Source organism: Silene latifolia, chromosome X (assembly GCF_048544455.1).
Source record: "Silene latifolia isolate original U9 population chromosome X, ASM4854445v1, whole genome shotgun sequence".
NCBI lineage: Eukaryota > Viridiplantae > Streptophyta > Magnoliopsida > Caryophyllales > Caryophyllaceae > Silene > Silene latifolia.
Window position 1 is genome coordinate 29,240,497 of NC_133537.1, and position 22,484 is coordinate 29,262,980.

The window sequence follows — 22,484 nt, forward strand, 5'->3', positions numbered from 1 at the left end:
TTACTTAAGTTGCATAACCCATAAATTTATCATTAATATATTTTTCTATGATATATCCTAAAATTACGATGAAATAAATTTTGAGACAAATTCACTACTCCCGCTATTAATATTTTACTCTTATTAATGAAATAATAGTAATACCATTTCGCTACTTGCCCGTAATCATTGTTACTTTCACCACTCTCGTCGTAATTATTGTTACTATCACTACTGCCGCATTAATATTGATAATTTCACTACTCTCGCCGTAATTATTGTTACTTTTACTATTGCCGCATTAATATTGATTATTTCAGTACTCCCGTTGTTGTTTCGATTACTATCATTGTAATACCCAGGATATCTAAGGACTCTGTTGACTGGCCTTGTTGACCAAACAGACCTTAGGGATGAATGGGTGAGGGATCAGGCTCTTAACATGAACTTTATAGGATTGTATACTCGACCTAGCGGAGACTACTCGGCCGAGTATCACCTATACTCGACCGAGTAGAGCCTACTCGGCCGAGTACCCCAGTACTCGACCGAGTATGGCTACTGTCGAGACGTTAATATAAAATGCAAGTTTGCGAGATTCATTTCATTTCCCATTTCCTCGACAGTTCCTCTTTCTCTAACCCTAGCCTATCTCCCTCTCTTATCACCCCATCTCTTCACACCTTAATGTTATAGCCTAAACCTCCACCATGAGAAGGACGAGATTCGCTAGGGAAGGATGGCGTGTGTGGTGGCCGTCTATGTCTCCGTCGAGGCGTATTGTTAGGTAAGTCCCTGCTCTGTGTTCTATTTGGGTGATTCTTTGAGTATAGTTGTATAATAGGAGGTGGTTGTCATTGTTAGGATGCTTTTTGGAGTCGTGCTTGGCTGTGTATGGACGTCTTTCATGCTTTACGATGAGGTAGGGTTTCCTACTCAGTTTTACTGTTAATTGTTATGGCATGATTATTTCGTGATTATTGATAACTGCTGATCATCGGAGTATGGGCGTTGTTGTGACGGTGTTGGTGTGGAGAGGTTGTGACAGCTGTGATGCTGTGTGTTGTGATTGTGGTGGAGTCACTTGCGGGAGTGGCTTCACACCCTAGTTCGCCCTCTGCGGAACCCGCCACGGGAGGGGATGTGCACATTAAGGGACAGGGATTTGTTTTAGTCGCTCGTTGATGAGCTGGACTTGGTGGGATCGGCTGCGGTCACCCACTGGCGGCGTGGATTACCTGTTTCGATGGGTAATATGGCAGGGCTACACACCTTGGTGTGTAGTCGGTTACTATGTGAGATCGGGAGACCGGGGAGTGTGGATGATCAACTAGTTACCTTATTGCTTGCCTTATATTGTTTGAGTAATACTGACCCCGTTGTTGTTGTTTTGTAAAACCTGCGGTGATCCATTCGGGGATGGTGAGCAGTTGGCTTAGCAGGTACTGTTGTTTGTGGCTGCTAGGATTGGAGGGATCGAGTCATCACGCTACCAGTTTAGAGATGTCGTGTCATGAGTGTTGTAGTTATATCTTCGGTGTAAAGAGTTTGTATTGAGTCACATTGTATGAGGTACATTAATATTTTATAATTGTTCTTTTATTGTCTAATTTGATCTACTTCCTCGGGAGACCGAGATGGTGACACCGTCATACACTGGGATGGTCCTTGGTAAGGCGTCCTGGTGTGCGGGGGTGTTACAAAGTGGTATCAGAGCTGACGATTTTGGAACCTGAACCAATGAATCTAATGAATATATGGTGTCAACTAAAATGAACCTGGTGTATGTGCGTTGGGAGCCCTAGCCGATGCTAGATTTTGGGTGAGAAGGCGCCCTCATTTCAAAATCATCGCCCCATCGAACTTAAGCCAGACACGGGAAAAGGGTAGCTAGTGAGAGTCATTGATTGCTTAATGATGATTGTTGTGTGCATCTATGTTTATGATAATATGTGTCAAGGTGTGTGGAAAAAGTTTAGAGTGGGTGATGGAATGGTTGCGATGTGCGACCAGAGGTAAGTTAATCAATTTGCTAAACGATGATTGCGTTGTGTAGTGATTGTTGCCTGGTAAATGTTGTTAAGGTGTATATCTTGTGAGTAGCGGAATCTGTGATGATGTGTTATAGGAGCTAAACCATGCAGGTACAGTAATTAATTGCTAAGTATGCTAAAAGGTAGGGTGTAGTCGTTTCATAGCAAAGTGAGGAATGAAGGTAGAAATGATGATCGAATTAGTAGTGGATGTACAAAATACGTGTTGATATGTGTTTATGTGGTAGAACTACGCTCTAATAGTGGCGAGCCGGTTGCACGGAACTCCGAACGATGTTATTTATTTTGCAGGAACAATGAAAATTTATGATTTCCTCTTCACTTTTGGAAACTCGACCGAGTAGAGTACTGTACTCGACCGAGTAGACCATACTCGGCCGAGTATAAAGCTACTCGACCGAGTGTCCGTTTGGTGAAAATTATAATCGCTACTGTCCTTGAAAACTCGACCGAGCAAGGAGGATACTCGACCGAGTAGTCAACACTCGGCCGAGTATGACCAACACTCGACCGAGTATTGTTGTAGCGGGACTTACACGGGTTATACAAAAACCCTATTTTCGTCCCATTCTTTCTTATTTCCGCCTCCCATCTTCACATCTCCTTCTCTCTAAAACTCCAACCCTTCCTTTCTCAAGTTTTTGGGGACAATCCTTGGTGATTAATTCATTCTCCCTTTCCATAAACCAATCTAAGGTAAGGTTTTAAGTCGATTTCTCTTTTTATTTTCAAAGTTATGGTATAATTTCAACTATACTTCGAATTCTCTTTGTGGGCATCTGAAATCGAGTATTCATCTCACTAATTCTTGGATTTAATCGTATATAAACCTCGTGTATGCCCTTGTTTAAGCAATTTCATGGTTTAAAATTTGATTTCTATATCCTAGGGTTGCTAAAAACGAAATCCTTTTTGTTTGATGTTTATCCTTTGGTTTGAGGCAACTTAAAGCTTCTAATAATATAATTTGTAAAGTATTTAGTGATTTTCTGATAAAATTTGTCTTAAAAGATCGTTTCAAAATCTGTATACAATTGAAAACAGTCCGTCTTTTGCTATAAGAGTTGTTGAGTCAATCCCCTGTTAAAACTTGTTCTTTTGCAGTATGGTGAAAACCATAGGCTTACCCAACAAAAGAACTCGTGCTAATGTCCAGCTTGAGACGGGTCAGTCAAGCCGTGAACCTGTAGTTCCACCGGTGGAGGCACATCCATCGGTAATATTCTCTGATCTCAATCACCGTAAGGCTTTTGTGGCCCTTATGCGTCGTCCATTCCGTCCCACCCGCTGTATTAATCCTGGAATTCTTGAGACTTTAGGGATTAAAGAGGACATATTTCACATCTTTCGGATTCTGGGTATGGAGGGATTATATCACCTGAGGAAGAAATCCTACCCCCACTTGACCTTGGAGTTTTTGAGCTCCTATGTTTATGACAAAAAGGGAAAGACTGTCTCTTTTCGTCTCATGAATGATGATCATGAGCTTACCTTAGACGAGTTTGCTGACCATTTGGGTCTAGAGGCCGAGGGGGAGGGGTACCTTAGTGATGTGGCCAAGAACAGCGGTGCACCTCTTTACCTTCCATACTTGACTAGCCGACCTACTCCTAGCGCCAGTTCCATGCTAATTAACGATGTTCAGCATGTTGTTCTTCGCATGTTCTTGAGGATGTTGACCTGCCTGTTGTATGCGAGGGATGACGTGAGTAAGATCAATTCTCACGAGGTCATGTTGCTTATGTCTTATCTTAATCTACACCGTCAGAAACCGTTCTACTACAGTGCTCCAGGGGTAGTGTGCTCTAGTCTTGAGCGCATGGCTCAGTCCGATACCCGACACATTGCTTGTGGGGCCATAGTGACCCGCCTAGCTCAGCGCCTAACATATTTTGAGGCCCCACCTCCTGAGGGGAATGAGTATGTAGAGATTGTGCCTACCATGGACGCTCAGTACTGACGTCAGAACAGATGGTTGAGGAAGATGGATGACGGGTCTTATGCCTGGAGGGTGAGGGGATCTATGTGGATGGTGCTTCCAGACCCAGCCCATCTCCCTGTGGTTGACCATTTGGCTGAGTGGGAGCCTTGTGCTATTCCTAAGCCTGCGCCCCAAACCTACCTGATTGACCCAAGGATCCTCTTGGACTTACCTGAGCCTGTCACCGTGCCTGAGGGGCAGCAGGAGGCACCTCCCCCACCTCGAGAGCGCCGTAGGGTAAGGTAGTCTAGGGTAGACCCGGTTGTACCTGAGCCCTCTTACTCCGCCCCTGACTTCTACCCTTACCAGTACTCGCCCTACCTCACAGTGCATGACCCCAGGATGCAGCCGAGTGACCTGGCTGAGCGGATCTCCACTACTTTGGTGCTCCGCAACATGCATGAGATGGCCCTTAACTAGGGTATAGGGACACAGCTAGCACAACCTGTCTGGTGGAGGGGACCGGGAGTGGACACGGGAGTATTCCACAGCTACGGAGTTGACCCGAGTTACTGGAGACCTGCGGAGGAGACTGAGTTTGGCTGCCTTGCGGGACCGTGGGGAGCCAACTATGGCAGTCAGCTAGGAGGAGATTCATCAGCAGCAGCAGCAGCAGGTTTTCCAGGTGTGGGCAGTTCAGGCGCAGCTACTTCTGGCGCAGGTGGTGATGATGACATGGAGGAGGGTCCTCGTTCTTGACCTTATGTTGTTAGATTGCTTGGAGTGGCTTCTTTGGTGTTGGATTTATTTCTTTTGTGTTGGACCTATTACTTTTATGTTGGATGTTACTTTCGGCGTTTATTTGTTACTATGGATGACTGTACTTGGCCTTAAGGCCGTTACCTTTCTTTTGGCTTAACTGTGGACCTCGTGGAATCGGTTATATTCCGTATTGTGGTAGTATGTTTGGATGCAGGTAACACAGGATGTTGGATTGCAATTGTTGGCTCTCTGCCTATTACAACTCGACCGAGTATAAAGAATACTTGACCGAGTAAGGCTTACTCGGCCGAGTATACCCTTATACTCGACCGAGTAGAGCATACTCGACCGAATAACCATTCATACTCGGCCGAATTGTACTGTTACAGGGATCCCTTGTGATGTATGCTTATTAACTGTCAGATGAATTTGGTTGTCTACATGTTAAAGTGGGTGGGTGTTTCATAGTATCATTTGGCGTAAACGGTCTACGTTGGTATGTATATACTTGGGGTAGTATATCAATTTATGAAGATTAGACATATTGTCACGGTCAACATGAAGGATCTTAACTTGGTCATAGTACTGGTGGAGTTCTTATTTAGTGTGGGAATACTAAAACATAGTAAGAACATGTCATAACTGCCCCGAGTCTATACATTTGCATGTTGATGATTCAATGCTATCTATCGTAACTTCCCTGTTTGGTTACAGTTATAATCGGGCCAACTGGATAAATGAACCTGGTGGTCGGTACATGTCTAACATAAAGGCTAACGAATAAAGTGTTATCATTTGTTAACCTCACCTCTGGATCTATAGAGAATACTTAATTGCTGTCATATTCTGTTGCTATGAGTCACAATCGTGTAATGTCATAGAGTAAGCTTTGTAATATTCAGTAAGGTCATTCATAGTTATGGGTAATGTCACAGTTGGGATGTATGTGTTGGTTCGCGGTACGGAAAGTGTGTAGCGGTGAACTTCGGGGACGAAGTTCCTTTAAGAGGGGAAGAGTAATGTCGCGTGAACAAACGATGAAACTATGTCTATAATATTTGAAATCGCTTTGATGTTACATTATGTTACATACATGTTATGGAAGTCTCAGTGTGTTTCGTTGAAATTCCATTACGCTTCTTTGAAGTTGCATCTAGGTTATATTGTAAGGAGTATGAACGTGCGTTGAGCAATTCTGTATGAGTGTGTAGGGTGTGTGCTTTTGGTGGTCGTTGTGTTGCTTACACCAGATTGGTATACGAAAAACATGTGGTATGGGATATGAACATATTTTGTTGTGAATTTATGATGGAGTATTTCTTGTACATTTTGTGTATGGCAGCTGTAATGGTATGATTGTTGGGTGAATAATGCGATGTAGTAATAGTATCAAGTACGGTCAGAGTCAGTATGTCTTTATGTATGTAGATTGCATTTTTGCGAAGCCTTGCTGTTGATGTCGTGGAGACTGAACTTCGGGGACGAAGTTCTTTTTAGAGAGGGGGGAAGGGCGTAATACCCAGGATATCTAAGGACTCTCTTGACTGACCTTGTTGACCAAACAGACCTTAGGGATGAATGGGTAAGGGATCAGGCTCTTAACATGAACTTTATAGGATTGTATACTCGACCTAGCGGAGACTACTCGGCCGAGTATCACCTATACTCGGCCGAGTACCCCAGTACTCGACCGAGTATGGCTACTGTCGAGACGTTAATATAAAATGCAAGTTCGCGAGATTCATTTCATTTCCCATTTCCTCAACAGTTCCTCTTTCTCAAACCCTAGCCTATCTCCCTCTCTTATCACCCCATCTCTTCACACCTTAATGTTATAGACTAAACCTCCACCATGAGAAGGACGGGATTCGCTAGGGAAGGATGGCGTGTGTGGTGGCCGTCTATGTCTCCGTCGAGGCGTATTGTTAGGTAAGTCCCTGCCCTGTGTTCTTTTGGGTGATTCTTTGAGTATAGTTGTGTAATAGGAGGTGGTTATCTGATACGGTCGTTTCTGTACCAAAAATAAATACCTAGCTACTACTAACAGAAGTCAGCGGTAAGTAGGGTCGATCTCCACAGGGAGGCGGTTTACTATCTACTTGTCTATTCTATCTGTCTAATGTCACTATTGGAGGTTTTGATTGTGTTTTGACTAAACTAATAGAGACTAAGGCGAGAGAAGTAAATATGCTAGGAGTCGGTCTACCGTGGCAGCTACACTATCGGGTCAACTGAGTCGATTAAACTATTGATAAGAAGAGCGAGGTCGTCACCTTTCGGTCCTTAAACCTACGATTATACCCTTTCGGTCTCTAATCGCCCTAGAGTCTCCTAACTTAGCTTTCGCCCTAATTAGGTATCACCTATTGTAATTAAGCAAGTCTTCCCTTCCAATCTTTCGATCCAGGTTGGGGGTAACTAAATAAATGGTCTCCTGCATGCATACATTCAACCTAATAACAATTATATTGCTTAATACAATTCTTATCGCAAGACTAATCTAATCAAGTCGATCCTAACATATTACTACCACGACTTCCCTAATCCTAACATATTAAGGGAATTAGTTAGACATGGAATAAAGAAGAACGAGAATAAAGGAAGTAAGAACAATAAACATTAAATAAGAGTAAGGAAGAGAAGAAAGAATTACTGAATTAAATGATCCGGAAATAAGGAAGAACAAAAGTAACAGTCACAGTGTATTGGAATAATTAGAGAGGAGAAGCCCTCTAATTATGTCGTGCTCACTCCTATTTATAAGAAAATAGGATTTATTATCCTAATTGACGGAATTAAACCTAAAAAGCCCTGCCCGTAGACAAATCCACTCGATCGAGTGGAATAAAACCACTCGATCGAGCAAACTCAGCCAAAAACTGCTCGATCGACCAAGATTAGTGCTCGATCGAGTAAATGCTATTATTGAACTGGTCGATCGACCATAAAACTGCTCGAGCGACTATTTATTAAACCTAAAACCACTCGATCGAGTGGAAAACTACTCGATCAAGTGGATCTTGACTTCAGCAGCTCATTATTCACGTTAGATTGACTTTGACTTGTCCTTTTAGCTCCCGAAATAGCTTCACGCATCCCAAGACAGCAATATTTCCGCTCCAAATCCACTCTTCCTCCAAATGTATGCAAAACGGACGGTAAATGGCTTGATTTAATTACTTTTGGGTTCATTCCTGCAAATAAGACAAAATAACCCAAAGTAGCATATTCGGGGCATTTCGTAGCATAAAACCACGATAAAAGCATAGAAATACGTGCATAAAATAGGCTAAAAAGACTATATAAAATGCACGTATCAAATCTCCCCAAACCAAACCTTTACTCGTCCCCGAGTAAACTAAAATGCAACTAATGGAACGGAAAAGATAACTCAGAGCTAGCTACAAATGCCCACTTAAGCCAATTTAATGCAAGCAAACTAACACTTATAGCAAACAGTCAAATGCAAACGAGTTATAAGATGTTTATAATAAAACTGAACCGTCGACCTTGCAAGACCTTTGATAATGGACTCTCACGGGTCGCTCTTCTCTCATGAAGCAAAGGGTGAACATATATGTGTAAGAGAGGAAGAAAAATAGTCGCTCACCTAAACTACGACCCACATAAACATGCATGCAACTAATATGATAGACAATTATAGCTACCATACACATATTCCAACCAAACAAGGTCCTGTCACAGCCGAGGGCTTACAAAAATATGGTAAAGTGAGGAAATGGGTAAGAAAAGGCAAAATAATTATGGGAATGTGGAGGTATAGGTGATCAAGCTAGTACCTAAACAGAACCATATGACGACATCCATTTCCAACTCAATTATGAATTAAGCACATATGCCCTTCATTTGGCATAAAACTCACCAAACCGAACTGAAAATACTCCTCAATAAATGTAAATAAAGCATAGGAGTGAAACCGTCTCATCAAACAACATCTTTTTTTTTCTTTTCCTTTTCATATTTTTTTCGATTTCTTCTTTTTCTTTTTTTTGTCAACTTTTTTTTTTTTTTTCGTTTCTTTTTCATGTCTTTTTTTCATCCTCCTTTCCTTCATAGATTACCAACTCCGAATCAACAGAATACGCGCCAAAATTTGATACAATAGACAGTATACCGCAGAACAATCTAAACTAGCTTGACAAGGCAGGCTAAATTTGGAATGTAGCTAAAGGTCAACAGGCAAATTTGGCTAATGTGGAGTTAAATGGGTAGAAATGAAAGAAAGGGAAATTGTAAGCACCTCCCTGCATGTGACACTAACCACTAACCCGAATGTATGACGGCAAAAAGCAATTGAATTTCATATACGTGCAAATTAATGAACATGTTATGCAAGGAGTAACTACTCACAATCCTACATAAAACTGGTCACAAATGACACCAGTTTATACGGCTCTAATTCTTAGAAATTATAAGTAGGTTGCCAAAATTTCAGGTCAAGTCTATTCGTTCAGCTAAATTTTAACATTAACTCGTAGATATGCAATAAGACAAAGCTAAAAGATATTTAGTTTTTGCAAGGCTTAAGCAAAAAGACAATTGCAGTGCAATTTCATCATCGAAATCTACCGTTCCGACTCAACCTACATGCTAAAATAAACGTGAAAATTTTTGAATTTTTTTGAATTTTTTCTATTTTTATGAGATTTTTGAATTTTTATTAAAAATAAACAACAATGCATACAGAAATTAAACGTGACAACAGAAGTGCAATAAAAACAACATGCAGACACAAATATGGATGCATAACCTCCCCAAACCAAACCGTACAATGCCCCCATTGTACCAAAACATGGAAAGGAAATGCAAACTAAAAGAGAAAGAGAGTAAATACGGAAAGCTCACAAGATTGCACGAATAAAGGGACCTCCCCAAACCGACCATGAAGATGGGAGGTTGCTAAAGGCCCGGAAAACCGTCACAAGAAGCTAATCCAAGTCAAACGAGTGAATGGGCATCCAAAAACTGCTCGATCGATAGGAATTCAGGTCGATCGAGTAGATTCTCTTTTTGCAGGTGGTTGATCGAGTAGAAAAACTGCTCGATCGAGAGGATTTGGCAGCAAAAGTGCTCGATCGAGTACAAAAAGTACTCGATCGAGTGATCCTCAATGTAATTCCTGCAAAACGCAGTGAAAACAGCCCGCAAACTAACAAGACAAGCATTACTGATAAAGTTTATGGTACGAAGACCATTTATTACAACTTAAATGAAATAAAATGCAAAATAAAATCTCCGGGTTGCCTCCCGGGTAGCGCTAGCAGACAGTCCCAGCTAGACCTTTCTTTTTCTTGAGGCTCTCTAATTAGTTACAATCAAAAAGCTTGACTCAAAGCGCGCAAAGACATGAGATCGTACATCTGCGCATGTGCTACACAAAAGCATAAGTAGAACCATAGTGGATTGAAGAAATAGGAAATAAAAATATGTAAACATTTAAGTCTAACAGATTTCCTATGCGAGCTCCTAAATTTATCCACAAAATAAAGGAGCGCGGGAGCAATTGTCAATATATTAGGGTCCCGTTTTAGTTTGACAAGATTAAAACGACAAGGATGGTGAAAAATCGTTAAATTACGCGTCCACATATGAGGAGGTATAGCTTTAAAAGAAGAAGTACGAATCAAATGAGGCAAAATACTATTAAAACAAACAATAATAAAATTATCATTTACTACCTCAGGTTGGTCGCTCTCAATGACGGAATCATAGATAAAAGAATTTATTACCTCTTTCGTGCTAGGAGTAATTACCGACTCAGCTGCTTCTTCATCAATCTCCTCAGTGGATTTCATCCCGTAAATCTCAGCCTCAAGCGCATCCAGCTCGGCTTTGAATATGGGAGACTCACCGTATCCATTATTATCGTCAAAATTGTCGTCTAAAACGACCCCAAGTAACGCATCAATGCTCCCAATGGCCAGACTACTCGATCGAGTAGAATTAATACTCGATCGACCACTTTCCTCCTGCGTTTCACTCGATCGAGTAGAAATTTCACTCGATCGAGCACTTTCTTCTGGGAATCCACTCGATCGACTAATATTAGTCACTCGATCGAGTGATTCCTCCTGTATAGGGCTGAAATCCTCGTGTAAGGCAGTGAAATGTGATAGAAACTCGTTGTTCGAGTCATAAAAGTCATCCTCAGCATTGGGCAACATGGTTTCCTCAGGGGAAAAACCGCTCTCAGCAAGGTATACCTCTTCTGGTTGCCAATTATTCGACTCACCGCTAATCGAGCAATTTGGACTCACTCAATGATTTGAGCATCCATACGTCTATCACTCTCTTGCCTCATGGATACGAATGTCTTCATTAAAGACCTCAGTTCCGCTACCTCTTCTTCTTGCATCTCAACTGCTAACTGAGCAATGTCAGTTTCGAGCTTATCAAGTCGCGAAAAAGTGCGTCTATCATAATCTTGCCTCACTCGATCATAATCTTGCATTTGAGATGCAAGTGTCTCCAATAAAGATTTCAGCTCCGCAATTTCTTCTTCTTGTATATAAGGAGGATCTTGTTGCGGTGGCCATTGATAGGGTGGATGTGGCGGCGCAATTACAGCTGCATTGTGCTTAGCAGAACCACATCTCCCGCAGCAAATCACCGGCTGTTCCATATAATAAGACATTGGTGATGGGTCAAAGGTACTCAAGCCTTCCCTTTGACGATCTTTCACCTAGATCTGTCTAGGTAGTACCTGTAAGGCCTATCAAAACAGCACTAAAGGAAAGATTAGAACGACCTCAATGGAAAAATCCTCTGAGGCTAAAAACAGACAAAAATTAAACAAGTAAATAATTATTTGCCTCCCCGACAACGGCGCCAAAATTTGATACGGTCGTTTCTGTACCAAAAATAAATACCTAGCTACTACTAACAGAAGTCAGCGGTAAGTAGGGTCGATCTCCACAGGGAGGCGGTTTACTATCTACTTGTCTATTCTATCTGTCTAATGTCACTATTGGGGGTTTTGATTGTGTTTTGACTAAACTAATAGAGACTAAGGCGAGAGAAGTAAAGATGAGAGAAATTAACAGTAAGAGAAAGGAAATATGCTAGGAGTCGGTCTACCGTGGCAGCTACAATATCGGGTCAACTGAGTCGATTAAACTATTGATAAGAAGAGCGAGGTCGTCACCTTTCGGTCCTTAAACCTACGATTATACCCTTTCGGTCTCTAATCGCCCTAGGGTCTCCTAACTTAGATTTCGCCCTAATTAGGTATCACCTATTGTAATTAAGCAAGCCTGCCCTTCCAATCATTCGATCCAGGTTGGGGGTAACTAAATAAATGGTCTCCTGCATGCATACATTCAACCTAATAACAATTATATTGCTTAATACAATTCTTATCGCAAGACTAATCTAATCAAGTCGATCCTAACATATTACTACCACGACTTCCCTAATCCTAACATATTAAGGGAATTAGCTAGACATGGAATAAAGAAGAATGAGAATAAAGGAAGTAAGAACAATAAACATTAAATAAGAGTAAGGAAGAGAAGAAAGAATTACTGAATTAAATGATCCGGAAATAAGGAAGAACAAAAGTAACAGTCACAGTGTATTGGAATAATTAGAGAGGAGAAGCCCCCTAATTATGTCGTGCTCACTCCTATTTATAAGAAAATAGGATTTATTAACCTAATTGACGAAATTAAATCTAAAAAGCCCAGCCCGTAGACAAATCCACTCGATCGAGTGGAATAAAACCACTCGATCGAGCAAACTCAGCCAAAAACTGCTCGATCGACCAAGATTAGTGCTCGATCGAGTAAATGCTATTATTGAACTGGTCGATCGACCATAAAACTGCTCGAGCGACTATTTATTAAACCTAAAACCACTCGATCGAATGGAAAACTACTCGATCAAGTGGATCTTGACTTCAGCAGCTCATTATTCACGTTAGATTGACTTTGACTTGTCCTTTTAGCTCCCGAAATAGCTTCACGCATCCCAAGACAGCAATATTTCCGCTCCAAATCCACTCTTCCTCCAAATGTATGCAAAACGGACGGTAAATGGCTTGATTTAATTACTTTTGGGTTCATTCCTGCAAATAAGACAAAATAACCCAAAGTAGCATATTCGGGGCATTTCGTAGCATAAAACCACGATAAAAGCATAGAAATATGTGCATAAAATAGGCTAAAAAGACTATATAAAATGCACGTATCATTATCATTGTTAGGATGCTTTTTGGAGTCGTGCTTGGCTGTGTATGGACGTCTTTCATGCTTTACGACGAGGTAGGGTTTCCTACTCAGTTTTACTGTTAATTGTTATGGCATGATTATTTCGTGATTATTGATAACTGCTGATCATCGGAGTATGGGCGTTGTTGTGACGGTGTTGGTGTGGAGAGGTTGTGACAGCTGTGATGCTGTGTGTTGTGATTGTGGTGGAGTCACTTGCGGGAGTGGCTTCACACCCTAGTTCGCTCTCCGCGGAACCTGCCACGGGAGAGGATGTGCACATTAAGGGACATGGATTTGTTTTAGTCGCTCGTTGATGAGCTGGACTCGGTGGGATCGGCTGCGGTCACCCACTGGCGGCGTGGATTACCTGTTGCGATGGGTAATATGGCAGGGCTACACACCTCGGTGTGTAGTCGGTTACTATGTGAGATCGGGAGACCGGGGAGTGTGGATGATCAACTAGTTACCTTATTGCTTGCCTTATATTGTTTGAGTAATACTGACCCCGTTGTTGTTGTTTTGTAAAACCTGCGGTGATCCATTCGGGGATGGTGAGCAGTTTGCTTAGCAGGTACTGTTGTTTGTGGCTGCTAGGATTGGAGGGATCGAGTCATCACGCTACCAGTTTAGAGATGCCGTGCCATGAGTGTTGTAGTTGTATCTTCGGTGTAAAGAGTTTGTATTGAGTCACATTGTATGAGGTACATTAATATTTTATAATTGTTCTTTTTGTGTCTAATTTGATCTACTTCCTTGGGAGACCGAGATGGTGACACTGTCATACACTAAGATGGTCCTTGGTAAGGCGTCCTGGTGTGCGGAGGTGTTACAATCATATAACTATATCCAATGTTACTACCATTCTTTTCTTTACTGACGAAATTACTTTTACTACTTAGGCATGCAATTTTAAGAGGATTATATATTTATATATAAATATATTACATATATGCATTAAATCAAATCGAAAGAACTATGCAATATTATATATTATGGAATCTAACTTGAATTATTTATAACCTACTTATATTATATTTTTGTATCTTAAATAATTAACATCTCTATACATCTAATAAACTATAAAGTTTAATAAAATTGCATAGATTTTAAATTTAATATATAATTTTATGATGATAATAATTAATACCATAAGTATGCATATTTATACTAATTAATTATTTTATTTTAAGGAAATTTACCGTCTTCTAGTCTTCTATAAATATTTAGGAAAATTACCAAGCATCTTCTTTCTTTTAGTCTCCTTAAAATTGACCATCTTAAATAATTATTTATTTTAAGGAAACAGACCATCATAATTAATTATTTTATTTTAAGGTAATTAACCATGTTTTAGTCTCTTACAAATGTTTAGGAAAATTACCAAGCTTCTATATAATTTAATTTTAACCTAAAACTATATAATATTTGCATTGAGATCCCTTAATCGGGTCCACCACACGGTGCTATAGATTTAAAACTATATAGTATAATTAATTTATATAACTTTCTTTAATTACATTGAAGTCCCTTGGTTTCGGGATTTAGTATATAGTATTGATTTGTTTCCTTTGTTAATACTAGTTTTAATCCCGTGCAAAAAATGCACGAGTTACTTTTAAATCCGTGTAAAAGTACATGAATTATTACATTATCATTATAATTCAGTCGAATAAAAGTAGTAATAATAATATTACTCTCAAGCCAAATAAATTGTAACCTAATCTCCCATTTTACTCTATCCGAATTTCTTATTTACTCTCGGGCCAAATAATTTTCACAAATTATGTAAAATGTTTGGTTTTGTCGTAACATTTTAATTTTTCATATTTTTCCCGAATTTTATATCCGTGTGTTTACTTTTTTATATTATAGTGTACTCCTTCCATTCAACTTCACACTACACATTTCTATTTTGTACACTATTCATAAGTGAGCATTCAATTTTAACTTTCTCTCAATACGCAAGTAAAAATATATTCATGAGGGATCTTGTTCCATTCAACTTCAATTTTAACTTTCTCTCAATTTTAACTTTCTCTCAATACGGAAAATTCACGTGTTACCCTTGAACTTTACCACGTACAAAATGTCAAAGTTCGAGGGTACCATGTGAATTTTCCGTTATAAATATTCATTCTTTATCATTTTTTCAAATACGTAGCTAAACATATTTGTCACGCAGAATACTCGTTGACAAACGTGAAAAAGTAAATGTATAGTGTGAAGTTGAATTGGGGGGGAGGTGTTGGGGGGGGGGGGAGTAGGGGAGTATTAACTAAGTCATGTAAATATCAAAGGGTTGTGAAAGTTATTGACAACTGACGAAATAAAGCTTCCTTATTAGAATATTAGTAACGGAAAGAATAAAGAGAGTAAATAATCTTTGTAAAGATCAGGGGAACCCTACATCATCAACTTTATTTCTTAATTCCTAAATTTTGGCCAATAGAAGGAAGCTAAATGTTGGCGAAACAAGTTTGGAGGCTGCTCCCAACCCCAAACTCGTTGGTAGGCCGGGTCTTGAAAGCAAGATACTTCAAAAATGATTCTGTCATGGAGGCTAGAAGAGGGTATGACCCGAGTTTCTCATGGGGTAGCATGTGGGGCTCAAAATCGCTGCTAGCTACTGGAAGGGCTAAAGTGGAGAGTCGGGAACGGGCAAAGCATAGGGGTGTGTGTGAAGCCTGGTTACCGGGTGAGAATGCAGGAAAGGTTCCTATGCCAAACGTTGAAGCGGATCCTAATATGAAAGTGTCGGATTTCATTGATGTTGATAACGAGCGATGGAATATCGAGGTACTTTGTGAGGTAATGACTGAGGATGATGTGAAACTGGTGCTCAAATTACCTCTGAGTAAAAGAATGCCAATCGATGAAATTTACTGGTGGCGGACAAAGGATGGGAAATATACGGTAAAGTTCGGGTATTGGGTAGAAAGGAGGAATGCCACAACACCGAGAGAGAGTGGGGATTCGTTGTGTTCATGGAAGCAGGTCTGACAGCTTAATTAAAATACCTCCTAAATTGTCCCATTTAGTTTGGAAAATTTATGCGAAGATTTTACCTGTGCGGAAGAGTCTCTTTCGTCGACATTGCTGCCTGAGCCCGCTCTGTAATTTCTGTCACGAAGAGGAATGCAGTGACCCTGCTTTGTTTGGGTGCGCATGGATGAAAATCCACTGGAAGGCGAGCGGTTTAGGGGAGTTTGTCGAGGCTGCCCCGCATGAGTCTTGTGAGGAACGAATTACTTGGATACTCCATAAACTAAGATATGATGAGCGGGGAAGGTTTCTTGATATTGTGTGTTCGATGTGGACTATACGGAACCAGAGGTTGTTTGAAGAGTCTCCTCCAAATGAGAATGTTGTCTGTTCGGGACTGGTTAAGATGGTGGCTGATTACTATGCGGACCGTGTTATTGCTAGGTGTATGTTCAATGAGGTAGGTAGGAGTGCTTGGTCTCCTCCATTGGCAGGTATTATTAAAATAAATACGGATGCGTACATGGCCGGAAACGGGAGTGTTGGGTTGGGTGCGGTAGCGCTGGATAAGGATGGGCGTATTCTCTGGATGGGTAGTAGGCGTGTCGGGGCAGAATGGGATGTGGAGGTTGCGGAAGCTCAATCAGCCATCTTCGGTCTTGACATTGCGAGGGAAAAAGGGCTTTCAGGTATTGCTTTGGAATGTGATGCACTGAATTTGGTGAGGGCTGTGCGGGACAAGGACATAGCAAGGACACCGGTTGGACTTTGTGTCGAGGATTTGTGTACTCTTCTTAGCTCTTTCGAATCTAATAATTGTTATCATGTAAAATGTGGGGGGAATACTGTGGCTCATTGTCTTACCCGAATTTGCGAGCGTGTCGGGGATGCCATCATTATTGTAACGGATTTCCCGCAGGTTGTCATATCACTTGCGGAAATTGATCTAATATAAAAACCAATGTTTTCCTTCAAAAAAAATATAATATAGCTATGTTATTTTGTGTGATTTTATTTGATTTGTCTTTGTAAGTATATTACAAATATTAAAATTTTATAGAGTAAGTTTCTGTAAAACGGTTTTACAATATCACATTGTAAAACCATATAACGAAAGACCTTAATATCCTTGTTATGAAAGTTGGTAATTGATGGAAGTTATTTTAAAAGGGTTTTAGGTAACTATTTGACTATAATATTTATAAAAACGGTTTATATAATAATTGTTGTTGATAATAATTTGACGAGACAAAGAAAGTATTATTATTACAAGTTTACAACCAATCAGCGGCACTTTTGACAACACAATGTAAAACACAATATAATAGGAGATCTTCGTGTCTATTTAGTAGCACAAATTCTCATTGAAGACGCACTATATCCGTTACAAGGTGAAGACGGGCCAAATAATAGGATATCCGTGTGATTTGGGTGGGTGGGTGTACTAGTAGGTTGATTTAAATATTACACCCAATCTCGTTTTTTGTGCTCAGAAATTATTTGTTTTTTCCCCCCAACCCCACCCATACCCCAAGCTATCATACTTTTTGGGACATCTTAGCCTCCCTATCAGTCACCATCTCCTTTCAAAAAAAGCATTCATCTTCAAGCTCTCATACATCTTCATCTTCAAGCTCTATCAACCTATAATTTCTCACAAAAACATCATGTAAATCTTCAACTAATATAACCATCTTATTTTTTCAAATCTTAATCACTAAGAAAAAATGGAGGACGAAGATGCTCTGTTGGCTTTAGAGACGGTTTTAGAAGATTCTATGGGTGCTGTTAATAACGATGATAGTCTAGTGCCTGTCGTTACTGACGACGAATTTGTGACCATGATGATAAATAAAGGTTCGTTTTTTTCCCTTATTATGATTGTAAGTTTTGTTATGTTCTGTTTTTTGATGATATTTAGGGCAATATAACTCAAGCTAGTGTAATATTTGTTGTTGTGTTGTTGTTAAATTTTATTGTTGTTATTAAACCTTTAACAACAATGAATTTGTGACGATGATGAAGCTGTGACGATGCTGATAATACGCTTAACATTTAAAGATTTTATTTGTTGTGTTCTATATAAAGATTTAAAGATTTTATTTGGCCTGTTTTCATGTTTTCGTGACTGTAGAAATATTAGTTTTTATGTTGCTGAATTTGCCACACTGATTCAGAAGTTATCACGTTTATGCATATTTACTTCTATTTTAGGTTTTTTGACTACGAAGTTTAAATTACCTTTGCACAGTGTTATTATTCTAACACAATCGGATGCATTTGTCACAGGTACTGATTTATCCGGTTCTCTTCTTGGAATCAAAGCAGCGAAATGGGAGCATATTTATGCTTTATATATTAAACATTCGCAACACATTGGATTTAGTGTCAAGAAATCGACATCTGGGCGGGCTAACAAGAAAGACAGACCGTTCATTGAGCGATACTTTAGATGTTCAAGAGTAAAGGCAGTTTAAATGGTGACGTTGAAGTTTTAAACAGCAATTTGAGGAATGTTTTAATTACTCGTTGTGAGTGCAAAGCCTGTGTCAGGACGCAAGTTAATGAGGAAGGAGTATGGGAGGTGCTGCAGCATGAGATCGAGCACAATCACCTGTTAACCCCCCCCCCCCCCCGCCCCCAGCGCAAGATTTCAGAAGCGGAGGGCGAGTTAATAAAGGCAATGACTGAAGCTCATGTGGCCCCTTCGGTTTAATTCAGAGTTGTTGCGGCAGCTGCTAGTGGCGATGAGTTCGTTGGGTACACAAAGCGAGATCATATCAACTATGTAAATAGATTGCGGATGAAAAAAATTGAAGGAGGTGATGCAGCAACATTGATCAACCTTCTGACGAGCAGGCAAGCGGAGGAGCCGGGTTTTTTCTTTCGCGTTGAATTTAACGAAGAAGGAAGATTAAGTAACATATTTTGGCGGGACGCAATGATGAGAGAGGACTATTTGTTATACCTAGACGTAATCATATTCGACACTACTTATCGTACGAATAGGTACCATCTTATTTGTGGAGCCTTTGTTGGTATCAACAATCATTGGTCGAAAGTTTGTTCGGGTGTCCATTCCTGTCGAACGAGAATCAAGAATCATTTGAGTGGTTATCAAAGTTTTCAATGAATCCATGGGAGATGAAATCCGACCAGTCTCTATCTTTACTGACCAAGGCCAAGCAATAGCAAATGTCATCAAAGAGGTTTGACATTATCTCATTACAGTTGAAGTCTGACCAGTCTCACATATATATTAACAGGGTCACATTTCTCCATAAACTGGTCACAGTTTCCAAATGTCACTATGTCATTGATAGAGATGTTATGACTTTATCACAAATGCAAGCAAGTTTAGTAATTTACCATCTAATACCCACATTGGTAACATGTTACAGCTAACAAACATGCCAAGGTCACATTTATCGTTAAAGTGGTCACTTTTTGCGATACATTGGTCACATATATAGCTTACCATCTTTTTGTAGATAAATTGATCACATTGTCACCAGTTTTAAATTTTCACACTTTGTATAAATCATCCTTGTACTGCTTACATTATTGTTTAAGCTATCAACATTTCTATTTTAATTAACATGTCGCCATCTAAGCTGATATATGTTTCTCCTTGTATGCACCTGAAATGTGGTTACATTTATAGCATCTATACTAACATTGTACGAAATTTACCAAATGATACCATGTTCACAGACAAATGTGGTCTGTATAAGATATTGACACATTATAAATTATAAATGTAACTATTTTTACGATTGTTTTCTTGTACACACTCAAAAGTCTCCACATTACCGACTATTTAACATGGTTACATTTATGAATGAACCCATTACAAAACCAGATGTCACCATCTTAATTTTTATTTTGCACTAATAATGGTGACATGTTCACAGGTTTACCACACAGCAAGACATAGGGTCATCCAAAGTGTCAAAAATCTAAAACTGGTGACAATGACAATTGAAAATTGTGAAATCTGGTCAAAGGAGGGACATTTATCAGTTCAGGTGGTGACAAAGTTATTTCAATTACAAATGTTGATAGCTTACACAATAATGTATCTCAGTAATGTAGGGTTAACTTGATAACATGTATATGCAAAAATGTGATCAATTTATTTCAAAAAGATGGTAAGCTATATATGTGACCATTTTATCGCAAAAAGTGACCACTTTAACGATAAATGTAACCCATTAACATGGTTACATTTTGTGAGTGAACCCATTAACATACCAGATGTGACCATCTTAATTTTTATTTTGATGATAACATTTTACACTAATAATGGTGACATGTTCACAGGTTTATTCCACAGCAAGACATAGGTTATGTCAGTGGCACATTCAGCAAAACGCAATCTCTCACTTTGGGAAATTAAAGGGTGATCGACCGTTCCAGAACTTATTCAACAAATGTCTCAATGGTTATTTCAATGAATCAGAATTTGAAGAAACTTGGCACAAAATGATGAAAGACTATGGGTTAGAGGGCCATTCATGGTTTAAGAGACTATATAAACATAGAGTTAAATGGAGCACTGCATTGAACAATGAATTCTTTTATGCCGGGATATTGTTGTCTCAGAGGAGCGAGAACACAAACCATGCCATGAGTTTTCAAGCTTCAAAGACCACGTCAGTTACTGCTTTCTTTGGGATATTTGAAAACACGGTGAGAAGATGGAGAAGTGAGGTGGAGCGGAAAGAATTCAACGGTATAAGATCCACGCCCACCTCCGTTTACCCTTTTGCTGACCTGTTGCTTCATGCATCTCAAGTTTATACCGTGGAGCTCTTTCGCATCTTCGAGAGAGAATTCGCTCTTGCAATGGGAACTCGTGCCACATACTTGGCAGTTGATGACCCTCTGTTGGTGTACCGCCTCCACCCCGCTGCTTCTGAGGATGGGGCACATCATGTCACGTATGATTTCTCTAATCAGTTAATTGAATGCACTTGCCGAAAGTTCCAGGTTATGGGTATATTTTGCAGTCACATAATTCGTGTCCTCCACATGCATTCTGTTGGGGAGATACCCAACAGGTACATATTACGGAGATGGACAAAATTCTCCAAGAAAGCTGTGTGGGAGAGGCTTCTTCCAAGCGACATTCGCAGAAGCGCTGCCAATGACGCCATAAACTGGCGTCGTTCAATGTTGATTGCTACAAACCATCTTATCACTAAATGCCACAATGTTGTTGAGGCTAGGCTTATTTTTGAGAAGTTGTATGTGAAGGATAATGAGGAAGTGCAGTTGTTACTGTCCAAACTCAGTATGGACGAAGAGCAACGTAATGAATATGTACCCAACGTAGACCCGACTGGGCCTCCAATTCTAGATCCAGTACGTTGTATGACAAAGGGTCATAGTGCACGTAAGAAAAGAAATCTGGGGACTAAGAAGAAGGCTAAGAAAGCGACTGAACAAGGCAGTACCATGTACACACCTATTCCGCGTCTGATTTGATCTACTTTGCCCCACATGACATAACTCAAACATTTTCGGGAAATTTTTTGGGTACTATGAACTGTTTGTTAGACCAGTTTATTTTGTGTGACGAGTGTACTCATATAAGCTGTAACATATATGAAATCAGATTGATATATCTGCGTTCATATATGTTACCATATTATGATGCTAGAAACTGGTCACATTTAGGGAACAAGGTGATGACATTAGTAGTTATCTATCAATATCACCATTTTTAGTCATAAATTAAGTATTTTGACTTTAAGTTTCAGTGTAATGTTGTTTGTTTTCGAATGTTTTTTTGACCTGTGGACATGTGTCTTTCTGTTGTAAATATGGGTTATTCCTCTTACCTGTTATGATGCTCACTTTAAAAAATGTTGCTACCTTAAGTATGAATGTCACCATTTTTAAGTTGTCAACATACACCTACATATCAGAGCAAATATGGTCACATGTATACAAACCATAAGAATGTAACCATCTTTAGGCTAATTGTGACCCTTCTTTTAGTTTTTAATACACATCACACAACATGCTCACATTTGAGACTAAATATTTTGAGATATCTCATTTTCACTATATATTTTTCGTACTCAAATATTTATACTTTTTTTTTCTTTCCTTTCCCACCTTTCAAAAGTTGTTTTTTGTTGATCTATATGATGGTTATTCAGCGTTGGATGTTACCATTATTTAACATGGTTACTGAACTGTTAACATGGGAACATCAATGACTATAATTGCTGACATATGTCATTGTTGGAAATTTGACCATCCTATGTCAGGCATGTACCTATGTTTAACCGTTGAGAGTTAAACTTAACATGATAACAGCTGTTGTTTATAACATGCTGACTTTTATGGTCAGCATCAAAATGTTACTACTTTACTACAACATTGTGACCATTTTTGTTCGTATATGTCACAATGCGAAGGGTAACTACAGTACGGGTAATACATACCCCAATAGTCTACACTTAAGAGTTTAACAAAAGGACTATGTAACATTCCCTTCACTGCAGGGAAGGACCAAAAGTGTTGTCCCAAAATACTACAACA

The 22,484-nt window shown here is 39.6% G+C and overlaps 1 protein-coding gene across 1 annotated transcript; it reads left to right on the top strand.

Annotated features, from left to right (window-relative positions):
* Window positions 1-15,407: 15,407 nt before the first annotated feature.
* Window positions 15,408-16,884, top strand: LOC141617111 (uncharacterized). The gene is made up of 2 exons (XM_074434284.1): window positions 15,408-15,941; window positions 16,006-16,884. Exons 1-2 carry the CDS (start codon window positions 15,408-15,410, stop codon window positions 16,882-16,884), a joined length of 1,413 nt encoding a protein of 470 aa, XP_074290385.1.
* Window positions 16,885-22,484: the final 5,600 nt, after the last annotated feature.